General features: G+C 37.1%; 1 protein-coding gene and 1 long non-coding RNA gene across 6 annotated transcripts in view; one reads left to right on the forward strand and one right to left on the reverse strand.

Moving 5' to 3' along the window:
• Positions 1-12,893, forward strand: part of LOC139033520 (uncharacterized) — a 29,980-nt gene extending 17,087 nt beyond the window's left edge. For all 3 annotated transcript variants that reach the window (XR_011486073.1, XR_011486072.1, XR_011486074.1), the window contains 2 exons: positions 8,687-8,831; positions 12,623-12,893. This is a non-coding gene — a long non-coding RNA (uncharacterized lncRNA). The remainder of the gene's footprint in view (positions 1-8,686; positions 8,832-12,622) is intronic.
• Positions 1-20,119, reverse strand: part of WNK3 (WNK lysine deficient protein kinase 3) — a 186,412-nt gene that overhangs the window by 6,688 nt on the left and 159,605 nt on the right. For all 3 annotated transcript variants that reach the window (XM_070462813.1, XM_070462812.1, XM_070462814.1), the window contains exon 22: positions 2,905-3,107. In XM_070462813.1, coding sequence (XP_070318914.1) covers positions 2,905-3,107 — 203 coding nt within the window. The remainder of the gene's footprint in view (positions 1-2,904; positions 3,108-20,119) is intronic.

The following is a 20,119-nucleotide window of genomic DNA, read 5'->3' on the forward strand; positions in this document are numbered from 1 at the left end:
ATTTTAAAATTTTGTACTTTTCTGCATTGATTAACTTCTATAACACACACTATTATTTTACAAACAATACCAATGTGATTTTTATTTTGAACAAAGACTGAATTGGAGATGACTTGTTATACTTAATTTTCTCTTGGATATTTAAAAGGCATCTCAGATTCAAATAACCACAATCAAATGTATGATTTTTCTACTACCAAAGCACACTGCCTGCTCATGTTCCCCTTCTTGATGATTGGTACACTGGAATGATAGCCAGTTATACCAGCCAGAAACCTACCCTTGACACCTCCATCTGGTCCATTTTATCTCTTAAACATTTTTTGGAATCTGTTCATTTCTTTTCATCTCAGCTTATCTCTCTTTTTTAAAAAAATAAAATAGTTAAAAAGTTCAACTTCTCTTTATCAGGCCTACTATGACGAATTCTTGATTGGTCTACCAAGCTTATCTTCAATAATCTTTCTTCTTGCTTCAAGTCAGACTGATCTTTTCAAAAAGCAAATCTGATCACGTCAACCCTAGGGCTTCAGTGGCTATCTATCTTTCTTAAAGACAAAGATCCTTATCATCACTACTTTTAAGACCCTATAGACCTCCTTAGATTCACTGTGCACCAACTCCTCTCTGCTCTCTTCAATTCAGCCAAATGGGTCTGCTTTCAGTCCTTTCAGTCTCTGTTTCCCCATACGGGGCTTTGCATATACTGTTCTTCCTGCTTAGAATCATATTCCCTCCCCTTTTCACCTAGTTAACATTTACCTTTCAGATCTCTGCTTAATCATCACTTTCTCAGGAATGCTTTCATTGACTTCCCTTTACTAGGTCAAATTTCCCTTACTGTATGATATCTTATATCTCTCTTTTGTAGTCCTTATTACAGCTGCAATTTTATATTTTTTTATACAAGTCTGTTCATATCTAACTTTCCCACCAGCATATAAGTCCCATGAGAATAAGGAACATACACTTGTTCTTACTAATCAAACCCAGTGCCTAGCAGAGGGCTTGGCACATAGTAAAGGACCTGGCACATAACTGTGACAGTTTTCTAAGGCTACACAACAGTAACATGCAAGATCATTAGATAGTGAGACAGGCTCTCCACATAAAGATCAACTGAACTTAAAAATACAAAAATAGTTACCACATACAGGATACTAGTATGTGCTAGGCACTTTATAGATGTTAATCCTCACAACAATCCTGCAGAGCAGAAAGTAGTATCCCTGTTTTAAAGGCATGGAAACTGAGGCACAAATGACTTGTCCAAAGTCATACAACTAGTAAATGACTGAGCTGACCTGGAACCAAGTCTGTATTAAGAACATTTACCACTTTTATTCATACTCCATTTCCTATGCACTCTTCCTCCAAGAATCCCTCATTATAACTGCAACAAACCACTCTTCAACTCAGCAACAAAGACTTCCATTCACATAATGCTCAGAGCAACTTTCACTGGCAGCACAAACACATTTATGCCTTGAAATCTGCCTCTAATGGCTTCCAATTTTTACAATGGTGATACTATCTGTGTACAAATCCATGCCAGGAATAATATAAATACAGAGAGCCTTCAAGCAGATATACTGTTTACTAGTTTGGAAAATCTAGGCTTTTGAAAATTTTTATTCAATATTAACTCTAGATGTATTTTCAGACTCTTTACCAAACTAAATGCAATGACTATATATACACACACATATGTGTACACAAACATAACAGACACAGACACACACAGACTCAGATATATCTCTTTCAATTATATGGGTTCAGATTCGAAGCCCTGATTCACATTTTAATAGATTTACTCATTTTGAAAAAAAATGATATTTTAAAAATTCACGCAGAGAAAACAACAAAGTAAAATAAGATCCAAATTCCACCATCCAGGATATTTTAAGGGCTTTTCCTATTTATATGCATCTATAGGCTAGGCTAGGCTAAGTCGCTTCAGTCGTGTCTGACTCTTTCTGACACTGTGGACCGTAGCCCACCAGGTGTGCCTGTCCATGGGATTCTCCAGGCAAGAATACTGGAGTGGGTTGCCATGCCCTCCTCCAGGGGATCTTCCCAACCCAGGGATCAAACCCACATCTCTTACGTCTCCTGCATTGGCAGGTGGGTTCTTTACCACTAGTGCCACCTGGGAAGCCCATGTGCATATATACATGTATCTAATATATATAATTTTACCTAAATACTATATATACTATTCTGTGATCCTATCTTCTTTCCACTCCAGAATGCATTTTGGACATCTTTCTACACTTCAATTGCCATGTACACCTAAGACCAGATGCAATTAACCAGACATCTCATCCATAAACTTAAGACATTTATTATAATAATTAAAGATCTTTAAAATTCTTTTTCATATTGAATACATAAAATAATTTATTGGCTCTGAGAATATTGATCTACCACTAACATAAGATAGCTTTTCCTCGAAATCCAAACTTCTTATACCACAAAAACTGAATTAACCCTTACACCAGATGCTTTCTTTTTTGATCCTTGATGTTTTTTCTTCCAGGTATAATAGCCTAAAACAAGGGTCAGCAATCTACAGCCTGCCAACTCTTTTTGCAAATCAAGTTTTATTGGAACAAAGTCATGCCTACTTGTTTATATACTGTCTATGGCTGTTTTTGCAGCATTGAGTAGCTACAACCCTATGGCTTGAAAATATTTACTAACTGGCTCCTTCCCAGAAAAAGTCTGTGGGCCTCTGCCCTAAAAGATAATTTGCTTGAATACATAATGAATCTAGACAAGGATAAAAGTCTCTATACTGTCAAGTCACGCCACTCTCTCATGGTAATTATAACCATAGACCTATGTGAATCAATTTTTAATGGTTTTAGTTCTCATAAATAGAGTCAGGTATAAACTACTTACTTCATATGCTTTGTTCCAGTTGTCTGTTTCTAGTTTCTGTTGACTCTGTTTAAGTTGGTTTAAACTTGGCTTAATAAGCGAATTTCCTACTGTTTCCTTTGTCCAGTCATCCACCAATTTGTGTAAATCATCTGTGAACATTCCTTTTTTACTAACTGAAGATTGCTGGAATGATGCTGCACTACTTTCCACACACAGTGGACCTATAAGAAGAAAATAAACAGAGAAACCATGAAAAGGAATTAAAACATAAACAAATACTCTTTTGTGGCTGATAATGCAGAACTACCTATTGGGTATAGATAGGGTAACCAGGTATTCTAATTTATCTGGGACAGTTCTGGTTTAAAGCTGTTGTCCTGGTGTTACTACTAACAGTATGCCCTTCACTCTCAAAAGTTTTCTCTTGTTTGGGTGGCAAATTATATGGTCACCTTAGGTATAAGTCAACTATAATAAACAGTATCTCAAAAACATCAGTATCAACTCTATAATCTTTTCATCAGTTTCCTCAAATAGATACTTAGAAGAGTTAAAAAACAATCAGAATGTTAAAAAGTAGAAAGAATCTTAGAATTCTAATCCAAACCACCATTTGTTTTATAATGGGGAAATGTGGCCTAGAAAAAATAAATTGACATGCCTGAGAGCTTGCAATTAGTTACCAGCAGAGCCAGGCCTGGAACTCTAAAGTCTAAATGAGAACTCTCTCTTTTTTCAATATACCATACTGACTTTCAAATTTTTCAGAAAACTAGAATCTCATCTATTTTTTTAAAACAATATTTTTGTTTATATCTAGAATAGCAGAAACAAGGAGGCAGATGGTTTGTTAGTCTCATGAGTTCTAGAGCGCAAGATGTACAAATAGATGAAAGAAATCAAATATAGATGTCTCCATCAATGAAGAAGTCTCCTAATCTGAACATCATAGTAAGTCTTTAATTTAGTACTCTAACACAAGCTAACTAAATCATTCTCATAAAAAAGATTCATAAAATTCCTCTGACTGATTTACGAGTCAAAACTTACAAAGTGGGTCTAAAATGAGTTTTAGGAAATGCAGTAGTGAAATTTAAGCACAATAACACTTCCAGGGATTTAATTAAATACATAAGTGACAAAATCTTGTACAATTGTTATGTTACTTTTTTTAATTGTGAAAAACTATTTAAAATGTAAGAGATAAGGCAAGAACCTCCATATTAACAGTTTCAAAGTACTTTTATATTCTTTGAAACTCATAACAGGGCCAGGGCCATGATATAGGTTCAGCAGGTTATCATTCTATTTTGGGGATGGGAAGACTAGAATCCAGAGGGTAAACAGCTGAGGTTATATGCTGGGGTTAGAACCAAGTATCCTCATTGTTTTGTCAATGTGCTTTCCATTATACCATGCCAACCCCATGCCTTTTCCCATGGGAAAAGGATAAGAAAATTCTTTAATAAGGAGGGACATAATAATCTAAATGATTGTTTATACATAGTCTATCATTCTCTATGACTGCTGAGCTACTGAAGGCTTAGATTCAAGGATATTAAAAATTAAATGGACACAGGGAACTATATTCAATATCCTGTGACAAACCATAATGGAAAAGAATATGAAAAACTCTCTATATATATATGTATTTATGTATGTATAGCTGAGTCACTTTGCTGTAGAGAAGAAATTAACACAGCTGCTGCTGCTGCTGCTAAGTTGCTTCAGTCGTGTCCGACTCCGTGCGACCCCATAGACGGCAGCCCACCAGGCTCCTCTGTCCCTGGGATTCTCCAGGCAAGAACACTGGAGTGGGTTGCCATTTCCTTCTCCAATTAACACAGCATTGTAAATCAGATCAACTACACTTCAGTAAAATTTAAAAGCAAACAAACAAAAAAGCAATGGAGTCTGAGGACAGACCAAGAGGAGCTTAGAGACATAAGTAAATATCAGGTGGTATCCTGGATGGGATCCTAGAACAGAAAAATAATTTATGTAAAAACTAAGGAAATTAAAGTATGGACTTTTGTTAATAAAAAACTAAATGCAAACATATTAGTGAAAATTGCTTAAAAAGAGCTTAATGAAATAAGTGGAACGAACATATTCTCATATTCAAAACAGTTTCACAAAATTAATTTACTAATGTTGGGCAACCATGGTGTACTAAAACGATGTACCCATCTTGTTGGAATTCCTACTTTTCTAAGTTTTAAAACCCAAGAACATACAAGTCAGCCTATAGTAAAAGTATCATTTTTTCCTGTTTTCCCTCTGCACATTCATCTGATTCTCTGCCAACTCAAGTGAGCAAACAAATAGCACAACAATATTGGGGAAGACTTTGGAGCTGAAGCCTTTTATAGATTGTGTTCTTACCCTGGAAAAATGTCAGCAGGTAGGAATAAAAAGGAGACAACAGCCAGAAACATATACATATTATCATTCTATTCATATCATAATAGTCTATACATATATATATATTCTATACATATACCATAATCTTCTACACATGTTATCAAGTGCCAGCATTTCTGCCCACACAGCTAATCTGAAGTATTATTTCTGTGCTCATTCCCCTTTAGTTTCTATTAAAAAAAACATGTTACAAAGAGCTAAGTTTGAATGTCATTCATTTACGAACATTTCTGTACTAATGGAAAACCCAGTGTCAGGATTTTTCTTGTGTACAAATCTGGTGGAACGAGTGATCTTGAGCACTCAACTGGTGGCCAGTGATGACTGCTACACTAATGGTACAATTGCCAACAAGTGGAGGACATATTTATTTATTTATTTTTATTGAGGAAACATTGATCTACAACATTATATGTTTCATATATACAACACTGTATTTCTACTTCTATATACCTTACTAAATGTTGTTCAGTGCCTAACTATGTTTTACACATGGAAGGAACATTTATTGATTGATTTCATTTAAAAGTTATTCATATCATATTAAAGTTCACAAACCAGAAATTACCCAACCAATGCACATTAAAAGAAATACACTTCAAATGTGTTTTATGATAGTAACATAACTTGTTAACTTCAAAAGTGCTCTTTTAATATTGATTTCTTATTGATGAAATGAGTAAAGTCAGAGTTTAGTCCTTAGTGTTCTTTTTTGTTTTTTCCCCAAGTTAATTCCTACATTCAGGTAGTTCCAGTAATCACCCAACTGCAAATGTTTCCATCTCTTTACCTCAAATCTTGATCTTTCTTCAATCCAACCTCACACCCAACTCCCAAATGTATTTCTCCAATTCAATTTCAATAAATTGTTCAAGTAAATACACCTATCATTGTGTTAGTGACAGTTTGCCTAAATGGTGTACTTCTGTTAAAGATACCACATTTTCTCCACTCAGACTAAGACCCTTTGAATCTCCCCACAAACACACACATATCCAGTTTATTGCCACATCAGAGCAATTCATCCTATACGACATCTCTTATCTATTTTCACTCCCATAATTCTCTAAACTCTTAATTATCTCATACATGAACTGCTATGATGGCAGTGATCTTAAATAGATTGACTCCCTGGGTCAAGCTAACACTGTTCACAATGCCATCAGATTAGTACCAGTTAAATGCTGTTTTCAGCATTTCATTCCTCTGCTCAAAGAAAACCCCTCAAACCCAAACTTTAATAGTTTCTTAGAACCAACAATAGTGGGTTTTCAACTTGTTTTGGTGGCAAAGTCCTTGGTAGTCATGATTATCTTTGCAGAGCATGCAAACATACATTATCTTATTTATTATCCTTAAACATTATATCATTAAGCTTAAATACAAAATAAAGTGCTAGATTAGATAGATTATCTTACATCAAACTACAGCAATTTTTTTAAAGTGTGGGGAAAAAACCTTCTAATGTAAAGCCCTCCATTTAACTCAACTGTTATATTCTCTTTCTCCCAAATAAATCTTTAAGAGTTTATGATTTGCATTTCTTTATATCATGCAGTTCTACCTACGGACAATACTCTTCACACTCCACTTCATCAATTTTAATCCAGTCCATTTACCTTTCAACACCAACTCAAATCCTATTTCCTGAATGAAGCAGTCTCAGACCACTATTGCCTTTAGATGATCTCCTGTTTCTTCCTTTCAATCCAGTGCAGACACAATTTCTGGTATTGAGAGGCAATGCAATATAACAGTGAAGAACCAAAGCTTCGGAGTCAGATCTGCTCAACCCCATTAACTTTAGTCTCCTCTGTAAGGACAGCCTTACTTCTAACTAGTTGAGAGATGTTTTGAGGATTGAGATTAGGTAATGTGATTATGTTTCAGGGCTCCCAAGACCACTCACAGATTCAGTGATTCAACAGAAGGTTTTACAGGACTCAGCATATAGTTGTATTCACAGATGAGTTTACTAGAGCAAAAGGATGCAAAATAAGATCAGCAAGGGAAAAACGCACAGGAATCTAGAGAAAATCATGCACAGACTTCGTTATGCTCTCTTCCTCAGGTGAGGGAGCATTCTTGAGTATGCTTCTTTCTCTAAGCAACAAAAAATACAGCAACATATGGGTAAGTATCTGGCCAGGGAAGACCAACAGAGACTCAGGTTTTTGTTGAGACTCAGGTCAAATAAGCACCTTTTGCCTAGCATGAACCAGAATATCAGACTCTAAAAAGTCTTTATTCAGCATAAATCACATAATTTGTACCAACAACCTAGGTAAAGTGAACTATACTTATCAGGGAAGAAAGGGAAACCAAATTCCTACACAACAGCCAAAGTCCAACCTTGGAAACAGACATTCCTAAAAACAGCAGTCTTCTACCTACTATATTAACTCTTTTCAGCATACTTTAGCACAGTGCTGACATTCAATATTATAAGTTAACCACACACCTACATTGTAAATACCATTACACTGCAATATGCATCGCTTCATGTTTCTCAAAATAGGTATAATTCTGGACAGACAAAGATGGATATGGATCTTAGTACATATGTTAAGGCAGTGCTTCGTAAAATGTATTCTGTGAAAAGTGGGTTCTCTGGTAAAACTGTTCAAGGAAATGTACATTTATTTCATTTCTTGAAAATTCTCAATACATATTAGCAAATTAAAGGATCTAAGAGGTTCTACAGAGGAAAAATGATTTTTATATGATTGACTCCAACATTTCCTATTTGACCATGCAACACCTATTAACTCCTTGTTGACAGCTTATAAAATGCTGTGCTCAGGCCAACAAATGTGTTCATTAATCATGGCCAAACGGGGAAAATATGAAACATCAGCAAGCTTTGAAGGAAAGATATTATAACTAGAAATATGAAATCACTTGGTTCTGTGATAGTCCATGAAGTAATACAACCACTAGAAGCTATGTGTGAAACACTCTATATTTACAAACTTGTCTTTAATAAATTCTTAAAGAGAAAATGAAAATAATTTAGCTTCTGTTTAGGGAAATAATATTTTCATATTAGGTATGCTTAGGAATTAACCTAAACATTTTAATAAATAAATTATTTTAATGAAAGTTTAATAGATACTATCATTTCTACCTGATGAAAAATAATTTCTGTCTTCCAGCATGACAGAGTGAGGTTATCAAATTCTCTCCCTCAAAAGCAGTAATAAAACTGGACAAAACTCTCGAAAACAATTTCAGCAATCTGGAATTTGGCCAAAGGCATGCAACAAAATCAAAAGTGTTATACATGAACACCACTCAACTTTTAAGGACTATGTAATCTGTGGCGTTTTTGCCCAGGGCTGCTCCTGTTAACTGTGCATCAACTCTTTTTGACTAGCAATTCAAACACAGCGGCGGTGGTGTGGCACCGGAGCAGCCGAGACGAGATACCCGATGTCCAAGGTCAGGAGTGGCGGCCGAGAGGAGATACCCCATGTCCAAGGTCAGGAGCAGCGGCCGAGAGGAGATACCCCACGTCCAAGGTAAGAGAAACCCCAGTAAGACAGTAGGCGCTGAGAGAGGGCATCAGAGGGCAGACAGACTGAAACCACAATCACAGAAAACTAGCCAATCTGATCACATGGACCACAGCCTTGTCTAACTCAATGAAACTAAGCCATGCCATGTAGGGCCACCCAAGATGGATGGGTCATGGTGGAGAGTTCTGACAAAATGTGGTCCACTGGAGAAGGGAATGGCAAACCACTTCAGTGTTCTTGCCTTGAGAACCCCATGAACAGTATGAAAAGGCAAAAAGATAGGACACTGAAAGATGAACTCCTCAGGTCAGTAGGTGCCCAATATGTTACTGGAGATCAGTGGAGAAATAACTCAGAAAGAATGAAGGGATAGAACCAAAGCAAAAACAAAACCCAGTTGTGGATGTGACTGGTGATAGAAGCAAAGTCCGATGCTATAAAGAGCAATACTGCATAGGAACCTGGAATGTTAGGTCCATGAATCAAGGCAAATTGGAAGTGGTCAAACAGGAGATGGCAAGAGTGAATGTCGACATTCTAGGAGTCAGCGAACTTAAATGGACTGGAATGGGTGAATTTAATTCGGATGACAATTATATCCACTACTGTGGGCAAGAATCCCTTCAAAGAAATGGAGTAGACATCATAGTCAACAAAAGGGTTTGAAATGCAGTACTTGGATGCAATCTCAAAAATGACAGAATGATCTCTGTTCGTTTCCAAGGCAACCATTCAATATCATGGTAATCCAAGTCTATGCCCCGACCAGTAACGCTGAAGAAGCTGAAGTTGAACGGTTCTATGAAGACCTACAAGACCTTTTAGAACTAACACCCAAAAAAGATGTATTTTTCATTATAGGGGACTGGAATGCAAAAGTAGGAAGTCAAGAAACACCTGGAGTAACAGGCAAATTTGGCCTTAGAGTACAGAATGAAGCAGGGCAAAGGCCTAATAGAGTTTTGCCAAGAGAACGCACTGGTCATAGCAAACACCCTCTTCCAACAACACAAGAGAAGACTCTACACATGGACATCACCAGATGGCCAATACCGAAATCAGATTGATTATACTCTTTGCAGCCAAAGATGGAGAAACTCTATACAGTCAGCAAAAACAAGACCAGGAGCTGACTGTGGCTCAGATCATGAACTGCTTATTGCCAAATTCAGACTTAAATTGAAGAAAGTGGAGAAAACCATTAGATCATTCAGGTATGACCTAAATCAAATACCTTATGATTATACAGTGAAAATGAGAAATAGATTTAAGGGACTAGATCTGATAGACAGAGTGCCTGATAAATTATGGACGGAGGTTCATGACATTGTACAGGAGACAGGGAGCAAGACCATCCCCAAGAAAAAGAAATGCAAAAAGCAAAATGGCTGTCTGAGGAGGCCTTACAAATAGCTGTGAAAAGAAGAGAAGCAAAAAGCAAAGGAGAAAAGGAAAAATATACCCATTTGAATGCAGAGTTCCAAAGAATAGCAAGGAGAGATAAGAAAGTCTTCCTCAGTGATCAATGCAAAGAAATAGAGGGAAACAATAGAATGGGAAAGACTAGAGATCTCTTCAAGAAAATTAGATACCAAAGGAACATTTCATGCAAAGATGGGCTCAATAAAGGACAGAAATGGTAGGGACCTAACAGAAGCAGAAGATATTAAGAAGAGGTGGCAAGAATACACAGAAGAACTGTACAAAAAGATCTTCATGACCCAGATAATCACAAAGGTGTGATCACTCACCTAGAGCCAGACATCCTGGAATGTGAAGTCAAGTGGGCCTTAGGAAGCATCACTATGAACAAAGCCAGTGAAGGTAAAGGAATTCCAGTTGAGCTTTTTCAAATCCTAAAATATGATGCTGTCAAAGTGCTGCACTCAGTGTGCCAGCAAATTTGGAAAACTCAGCAGTGGCCAGGGGACTGGAAAAGGTCAGTTTTCATTCCAAAACCAAAGAAACACAATGCCGAAGAATGCTCAGACTACCACACAATTGCACTCATCTCACATGGTAGCAAAGTAACACTCAAAATTCTCCAAGCCAGGCTTCAACAATATGTGAACTGTGAACTTCCAGATGTTCAAGCTGGTTTCAGAAAAGGCAGAGGAAGCAGAGATCAAATTGCCAACACCCACTGGATCATTGCAAAAGCAAGAGAGTTCCTGAGAAACATCTATTTCTGCTTTATTGACTATGCCAAAGCCTTTGACTGTGTGGATCACAATAAACTGTGGAAAATTCTGAAAGAGATGGGAATGCTAGACCACCTGACCTGCCTTTGAGAAATCTTTATGCAGGTCAGGAAGCAACAGTTAGAACTGGACATGGAACAACAGACTGGTTCCAAATAGGAAAAGGAGTAAATCAAGGCTGTATATTGTCACCCTGCTTATTTAACTTATATGCAGAGTACATCATGAGAAATGCTGGGCTGGATGAAGCACACGCTGGAATCAAGATTGCCAGGAGAAATATCAATAACCTCAGATATGCAGATGACACCACCCTTATGACAGAAAGTGAAGAACAACTAAAAAACCTCTTGACGAGAATGAAAGAGGAGAGTGAAAAAGTTGGCTTAAAGCTCAACATTCAGAAAACCAAGATCATGGCATCTGGTCCCATCACTTCATGGCAAATAGATGGGGAAACAGTGTAAGCAGTGGCAGACTTTATTTTGGGGGGGCTCCAAAATCACTGCAGATGATGACTGCAGCCATGAAATTAAAAGACACTCCTTGTAAGGAAAGTTATGACCAACCTAGTTCAGTTCAGTTCAGTTGCTCAGTTGTGTCCAACTCTTTGAGACCCCATGAAGGGCAGCACACCAGGCCTCCCTGTCCATCACCAACTCCCAGAGTCCACCCAAACCCATGTCCATTGAGTCAGTGATGCCATCCAACCATCTCATCCTTTGTCATCCCCTTCTCCTCCTGTCCTCTAATCTTTCCCAGCATCAGGGTCTTTTCAAATGAGTCAGCTCTTCACATCAGGTGGCCAAAGTATTGGAGTTTCAGCTTCAACATCAGTCCTTCCAATGAACACCCAGGACTGATCTCCTTTCGGATGGACTGGTTGGATCTCCTTGCAGTCCAAGGAGTCTCTTGAACACCACGGTTCAAAAGCATCAATTCTTCAGCGCTCAGCCTTCTCTATAAATCAACTCTCACATCCATACCTGACCACTGGAAAAACCATAGCCTAGGTAGCATATTAAAAAGCAGAGACATTACTTTTCCAACAAAGATCCATCTAGTCAAGGCTATGGTTCAACAAACAGATCCATCAACAGAAAGTGGAATCTCTTTGGGCTGAGGTGTTTAAATGCAACCTCTCATTAATCTCTGGCTCAACGCTAAGCAATGCAGATATAACGGTCAGCTTAAAAATAAAAATTGGCAAGGGAAAACCAAGCAGTGATATCAGCAGCTACATACTGTAGGTTAGACAGACTTAACATATATAATCTCTCAGTCAAAGCTGGACAGAATGCATGGAGCAGCAATCTGAGGATTCTGAAGTGTTAATAATAGCAGGTAACTAGGAAATAAGGCCAAAATTCAAAGTAACATTAAAATGGCAGTGAGGTTACCAATTGCTCCTATCTGTTATCCATGGTTAACCCAGAAGTGGGTGGGCACTGGGGTGTGCAAAGAGAAATCTCCAGAGGAAATCCTCTACTTTTGGAATGAGATACCGGAAAGGGAACTTCCTACATTCTCATAACGTATGTAAATCTCTCATTTTTTCCTTCTTTTCTCTGTACTCTATCCCCTACTGCCAAGCAATCCTGTGGTGACAGAGTCCCTGGATACTCATGGAAGCCAAACTCTGAAGGAAGCCAAAACCCTCCCTTCTGCTCACTGGACTTAAGTTTCCATGAGAGGGATGGGGTGGGGAGAGAGGTGGGAGGGGTATCGGGATGGGGAATACATGTAAATCCATGGCTGATTCATGTCAATGTATGGCAAAAACCACTACAATACTGTATAAACAAACAAACAAACAAATAATAAATAAATAAAATAAAATAAAATAAAATAAATTTTAAAAAAAGGTTCCATGAGAGTGAAGACAATCACTGTTGCTTTTCTACTCCCTCTGATCTCCCAAAGCTTGGCCCTGAACATATGCACAGTGGTAGACGTGCAGAAGAGAGCAGAATAACTAAAATCCCAAATTTGAGGCTGAGGAACAAAGGAGTCATTGGGAATCAGAAAGTAGTGGAGGTATTGCAGGGAGGGAGGAACTGAAAAAAAATTATTTTTGAATGTCTGGGTTTACTACTGAGCTGTGCACACATGAATCCAATCCTATTCAGCATACCAAGATATGAAACTGACCTAACAGACAGCTTCCGAAGGCTGACACCCACTATGAGACCCACATGTGGGACAAGTCCAAAGGGCACCACAGAGGCAATGCAATGAACTGACATTAGAACAGAATGTGGAAGATAGGTTGGAACACATTAGGTAAAAATAACTGGGTCAATTACCTCCTATAACAAAAATTTAACAAAAAAAAGGTAACAAAAATTCTACAAAGGATTTTTAAGACACCAGAGTCCTAGAATATTCAAAATGTTGAAGATAAAATTCAATATGACTTTGCATATACAGAATTAGCACAATTTCAACTCATGTGGGAAAAGATAGTCAACAGATACTAAATCAAGGACAATCCAGATGTTGGAATTGTCTGACAAACTCTAAAGCAGCTATTATAAAAATGCTCAAATAGGTAATCACAAAAACTACTGAACCCAATGACAAAACTGAAAATCTTAACAAAGAAGTAGAAGAACATACATGAAATTTTAGAACCAAAAAATATACAAAAACAGTAACAACAAAAAACACCCACCATAAAACATATTTGGATGAACTCAGTAACAGAAGGGAGATGACCAAAGAAAATTCAATTTTTCCCAGTTTTATTGGAGACAGCACTGTATAAGTTTAAGGTGTACAGCATAATGATCTGAACTAGAATACATCATGAAATAATTACCACAATAACTTTAGTGAACATCTAGCATCTCATATAGATAACAAAGAAAAGAAAAAAATTTCTTTTTCTTGTGGTAAGAACACAGATTTACCCTCTTAATAACTTTCATATGAAACATACAGCAGTGTTAATTATATTAATCATGTTGTACATTACATCCCTACTACTTATTTATCTTATAACTGGAAATTTATACCTTTTGACCATCTTTGTCACCACAAAAAGATACTGCATTTTTATTGACTATATTTTTCATACTATATATTTCATCCCCATGACTCATTTAATTGTAACTACAAGTTTGTACTTCTTAATTTCCCTCACCTAATTCACTCAGTTCACCCACTCCACAAAAAATTCAATTTAAACAACAGAGAAATAATACCGAAACTCAAACATGCACAGAAACTAAGGGACCTACGGGACAAGAGCAAAAAGTCTAAAATTTGTGTCATCAGTCTTAGAAGGAGAGAAAAAAAAGAGTATGATAAGAAAAAAATATCTGAAGAACTATTTGCTGATAACTTGCTAAATTTGGCAAATGATGCAAACCCACATATCCAAGAAGCTCAGTGAACTCAAAACAGAAATAAACACAAAGAACCTCATGCCAACATAAATAATAATTGCTGAAACAAACAATTTTCAGAAAAATTACTGAAAATTAAAGAGAAGAAAAATTCTGAAGGCAACTAGAGAAAAACAATGTAGGAATTTTATACAGGAAAACAATAATTCAAATTTCTATGGATTTCTTATTACAAACCATGGAAGCTAGAAAGAAGTGGTATAATATTTTTTAAATGCTAAATGATACATGTCAACCCAAAATTGTGTATACAACAAAAATATCCTTCAAGAATCAAAGTGTAAAAAAAGATGTTCTCAGATGAAAAAAAGTTAAAAGAATTTGTCACCAGTAGATCTGTTCTAACAGGGTAACACTAACAGAAGGGCTTTCCAGGTGGGGCAGTAATAAAGAATCTGCTTGCCAATGTAGAAGATGCAAGAGATACAGGTTCAATCCCTGGGTGGGAAGATTCCCTGAAGTAGGAAATGGCAACCCACTCCAGTATTCTTGCCTGGAAAATTCCATGGACAGAGGAGCCTGGCAGGCTACAGTCCATGGAGTCTCACAGTTGGACATGACTGAGTGCTTGCACACACACACGTGCACGCACACACACACAGGAAGAACACTAAAGGAAGGGAACTTATGAGAGCAGGAAACATGCTGCTGCTGCTGCTAAGTCACTTCAGTCGTGTCCGACTCTGTGCGACCCCATAAACGTCAGCACACCAGTCTCTCCCATCCCTGGGATTCTCCAGGCAAGAACACTGGAGTGGGTTGCCATTTTCTTCTCCAATGCGTGAAAGTGAAGTCATTCAGTCATGTCTGACTCTTAGCAACCCCATGGACCGCAGCCTACCAGGCTCCTCCATCCATGGGATTTTCTAGGCAAGAGTACTGGAGTGGGGTGCCATTGCCTTCTCCGGTAGGAAACATGCAAGAGCATGAAATGAAGGCAGACCAATAGAAATGATATGTCAGATACCCTGAAACCCAAGTGAAAATGAAAATTATAAAGCAGTGTGATACAGCTTTCCATATATGTAGATGGAATACATAAGATAATTATAAAGAAGAAAGAAACCTATATGAATGTAAGGTTTCTACATTCCCCTTGAAGTAGTAAAAGATTGATTTTAGGTAGACTTCAAAGCTATAGTCCCTAGAACAACCACTTAAAATGTAAAAAGAAATGAAGAAAAAACATAATAGATAAACTGAAATGGAATATTAAAAGTACATTCAAATAAACCAAATGAAGGTAGAAAAGGAGAAGGAATGAAAAACATGAACAGAAAACAGATTTAAAATATGACAGACCAAAATCTAAACATATTGATCATTACATTCACTATAAATGGCTTAAAAATAAATGAAAGACAAAGACTGCCAGAATGGATTCTTTTCACGTGACCATAAGTTATCTGCAAGAAACTCACTTCAAATGTAATAAATATAGACAGATTAAAACTAAAAGGATGAAAAAGATACACCATGCAAACACTAACCAAAAGAAAGATGGAATGGGTATTTATTATCAGACAAAGGAGACATCAAAGCAAGCAAAAATAACTAAGAATAAAGAAGGATACATAATAGTAAAAGAATTAACCAAGAAGATTTAACAATGCTGTGTCTGTAACTGCAGCCTCAAAAACATGAGGCAAAAACTGATAGAAATGAAAGGAGAAAGAGACAAATCTACAATTACAGTTGGAGTCTTCTACACTCTTCTCTGAGTCAACAATAGAAGTAATAATGTGGTTTGGGGAGAGGGCAGGTGGGATGAATGAGGAGACTGTGACTGGCATATATACATCTCTATGTATAAAACAGATAACTAATGAGAACCTACTATGTAGCACAGGGAACTCTACTCAATGCTCTGTGGTGACCTAAATTGGAAGGAAATCCAGAAAAGAGGGGATATATGTAAACAGAGAGCTGATTCACTGTGCTGCATAGCAGACTGATACAACATTGTACAGCAACTATACTTCAATAAAAATTTTTAAAAACAATAGAAGTAGTACACAGTAAATGAGCAAGGATATAGAATAATTGAACAAGACCATTCAAACATCTAGATCTAACTAACATTTATAGAAAACTCTACTAAACAACAACAGGGTTTACATTATTTTCAAGTGCACGTGAAACATTCACCTAAATAAACCATATCTTGGGTCATAAAATAAATCTGAACAAATTTAAAGTAATAAAAACCACTGAAAATATATTCTCTGATCAAATAGAAACTGAAGTACAAATTAGTAACAGAGATAATAAGAAAAATCTCAAAACATGTGGAAATTAAACAACACAATCAAATAAACAAGGAAGAAAGAGGAAGTCTCAACAGGAGGAGGAGAAGGGGACAACAGAGGATGAGATGGTTGGATGGTATCACTGACTCAATGGACATGAGTTTGAGCAAGCTCTGGGAGTTGGTGATGGACAGGGAAGCCTGATGTGCTGCAGTCCATGGGGTTGCAAAGAGCTGGACACAACTGAGCAACTGAACTGACTGATAGAACTTTACAGCAGAGAAAGCCAACAAAATATAGGAATGAAACGTATGAAAATTTTTAAACATCATTTAGGAGGTCGGGAATCCCAGGATGGAATCCCAGAATGTAACAAAAGAACCTAATCATATCTGGTTCAGTTCAGTTCAGTTGCTCAGTCGTGTCCGACTCTTTGTGACCCCATGGACTGCAGCATGCCAGGCCTCCTGTCCATCACCAACTCCCAGAGTTTACTCAAACTCATGTCCATTGAGTCAGTGATGCCATCCAACCATCTCATCCTCTGTTGTCCCCTTCTCCTCCCACCTTCAATCTTTCCCAGCATCAGGGTCTTTTCAAATGAGTCAGTTCTTCGCATCAGGTGGCCAAAGTATTGGAGTTTCAGCTTCAGCATCAGTCCTTCCAATGAATATTCAGGACTGATTTCCTTTAGGATGGACTGGTTGGATCTCCTACAAATGTATAATAGAATCTCACATAAAGAAGTAGAGGAACAAGTGCTGACCTACATAACTTTGGAAATGAGTGGCACTGTTAATATTAAAGGCAAAAGAAACTATACATAAGCACTGCATTCTAGTTGATAAAGGTATTTCCCACTGGGTTACAAATTAACAAATATGAAACCACTGTATGTTATACTCAAATTGAACAATTAAATAAAGGGAAAGGGGATGGTGAAAGCCTCTCACTGTTGGACTGGGAGGTTATAGATAAACAAGAGAAGGCTGTATAATCCATATGGTAATGGATTAGAGTTGGAGATAATAACATCAATGTGTATTTACTTTAATATAGATATAGACGGTTACATATAGAAATATTCATAGACATGGATATATATGAGTTAGTATGCATAGATATATTCTTTATCTGTCAGCTAAAAGAATCTAGAAGCAATGACATCCCAGAAGCAAGGAGTACACCAAGCACCCAGATCTTGGTTTCTAATCTGTTCTTCAATAAAATTAATTGTGGTTCTTTGTGGAAACAATAGCTTCTAGGAGCAGGAAATATACAAGATGAGCTTGGAGAGTCTTCTGGTGTCTTTGTGAAAGTGTTGCTCAGTCGTGTCCAACTCTTTGCAACCCCATGGACTGCAGCCTGCCAAGCTCCTCTGTCCATGGAATTCTCCAGGCAAGAATACTGGAGTGTGGATGAAACTGGAGTCTATTATACAGAGTGAAGTAAGCCAGAAAGAAAAACACCAATACAGTACACTAACGCATATATATGGAATTTAGAAAGATGGTAACGATAACCCTATATGCGAGACAGCAAAAGAGACACAGATGTATAGAATAGTCTTTTGGACTCTGTGGGAGAAGGCGAGGGTGGGATGATTTGAGAGAATAGCATTGAAACATGTATATTACCATATGTGAAACAGATCGCCAGTCCAGGTTCAATGCATGAGACAGGGTGCTCAGGGCTGGTGCACTGGGATGACCCAGAGGGATGGGATGGGGAGGGAGGTGGGAGGGGGGTTCAGGATGGGGAACACATGTACACACCCATGGCTGATTCATGTCAATGTATGGCAAAACTACTACAATATTGTAAAGTAATTAGCCTCCAATTAAAGTAAATAAATTAAAACAAACAAACAACAACAAAAAATAAATCCACCTCATACCTGTCCAAAAAAAAAAAAAGAATACTGGAGTGGGTAGCCATTTCCTTCTCCAGGGGATCTTCCTGACCCAGGGATCAAATCCAGATCTCCTGCATTACAGGCAGATTCTTTACCATCTGGGCCACTAGGGAAACCCATGGACTGTAGCTCTTTCCTATTCCAGGGGATCTTTCTGACTCAGGGATTGAACCTGTATCTCTTGCATCTCCTGCATTTGCAGGCAGGTTCTTTACCACTGTGCCACATGGGGTAAACTCTAGGCAGGGCTAAAGATCAGAGTCCATTCTGTGTCTCACTTTCTCTGTGTGGCCCAGCAAACATTTGTTTTTCCATCTTCATGGGAAATACCTTACTCCCCTTTGAGGTTCCCCCAACATCTTCTTTTTTTCCCTTTTTTTTTATTAGTTGTAGGCTAATTACTTAACAATATTGTAGTGGTTTTTGCCATACACTGATGTGAAGCAACATCTTCTTTTGTCGTTAGCTAAAGATGGTATTTAAGGTGAGGGCTTCAGTCATTTCAGCGAGTTATTTAGTTTTCCTGGGTCTCTCCTATAATTAGGTCTGTCTCCTAATAAAAGTATACATATTATTAAACTTTTGTTTAAACTATTAATTTGTTTATTGTTAATTTAATTCTTAGACCAGTCAGAAGAACCTAGAAGGGCAGAGGAAAATTTCTTCCTCCCCAAAAATGGTAAGTAAGGAAGTGTTCAAAAACAAAATTCTTCAAAATAACTGACTAGGACTCCTCAAAATTGTCAGGTCATTAAAAACAAGGCAAGTCTGAGAAACTGTTAAGCCAAAAGGAGCCTAGAAGACATGACTGCTAAATATAATGTGGTGTCCTAGATGAGATCCTGGGACAGAAAAAGGATATAAAGTAAAAATGAAGGAAATCAAAGTAAAATATGGAATTTAGTTGACAATCATGTATTAAGACTGGTTCATTATTTGTGATAAATGTACCATACTAATGTATAAGATGCTAATAATTGGGGAAACTGGGTGTAAGGTGTACAGAAACTTTCTGTACTATCTTAATAATTTTTCCATAAATCTAAAAATATCCCACCAAAATAAAGCTTAATTTTAAAAAAATCTTAGTAGATGTAGCAAAGCAGTGCTTGTAAGGAAAATTTATAGCATCAAATACTTGTATTTTTTTGCATGAAATGCTTGTATTATAAAAAGAAAGGTCTCACATAAAAAATCTAAGCCTCCATTTTAAGAAACCAGAAGTAGAATGAAATAAAAACAAGGAATGTATAGGGAAGGAAATAATAAAGATAAGAGCAGATTCAATGAAATTTAAAATTGGAAAACATCAGAGAAAATCAATAAAAGCAAAGCTGGATCTTTGAAAAGATCAACAAAATTGATAAACCTCTATCAAGACTAACAAAGAAAAAAAAAAGACACAAATTACAAATATCATGAATGAAAGGAGTGATATCACTACAGATATCCAAGACATTACAAGGATAATAATCAACAACTCTAAACAAAAATATTCAGCAACATAGATGAAATG

The sequence above is a fragment of the Odocoileus virginianus genome, unplaced genomic scaffold (assembly GCF_023699985.2).
Source record: "Odocoileus virginianus isolate 20LAN1187 ecotype Illinois unplaced genomic scaffold, Ovbor_1.2 Unplaced_Scaffold_14, whole genome shotgun sequence".
In the NCBI taxonomy this organism is placed as follows: Eukaryota; Metazoa; Chordata; class Mammalia; order Artiodactyla; family Cervidae; genus Odocoileus; species Odocoileus virginianus.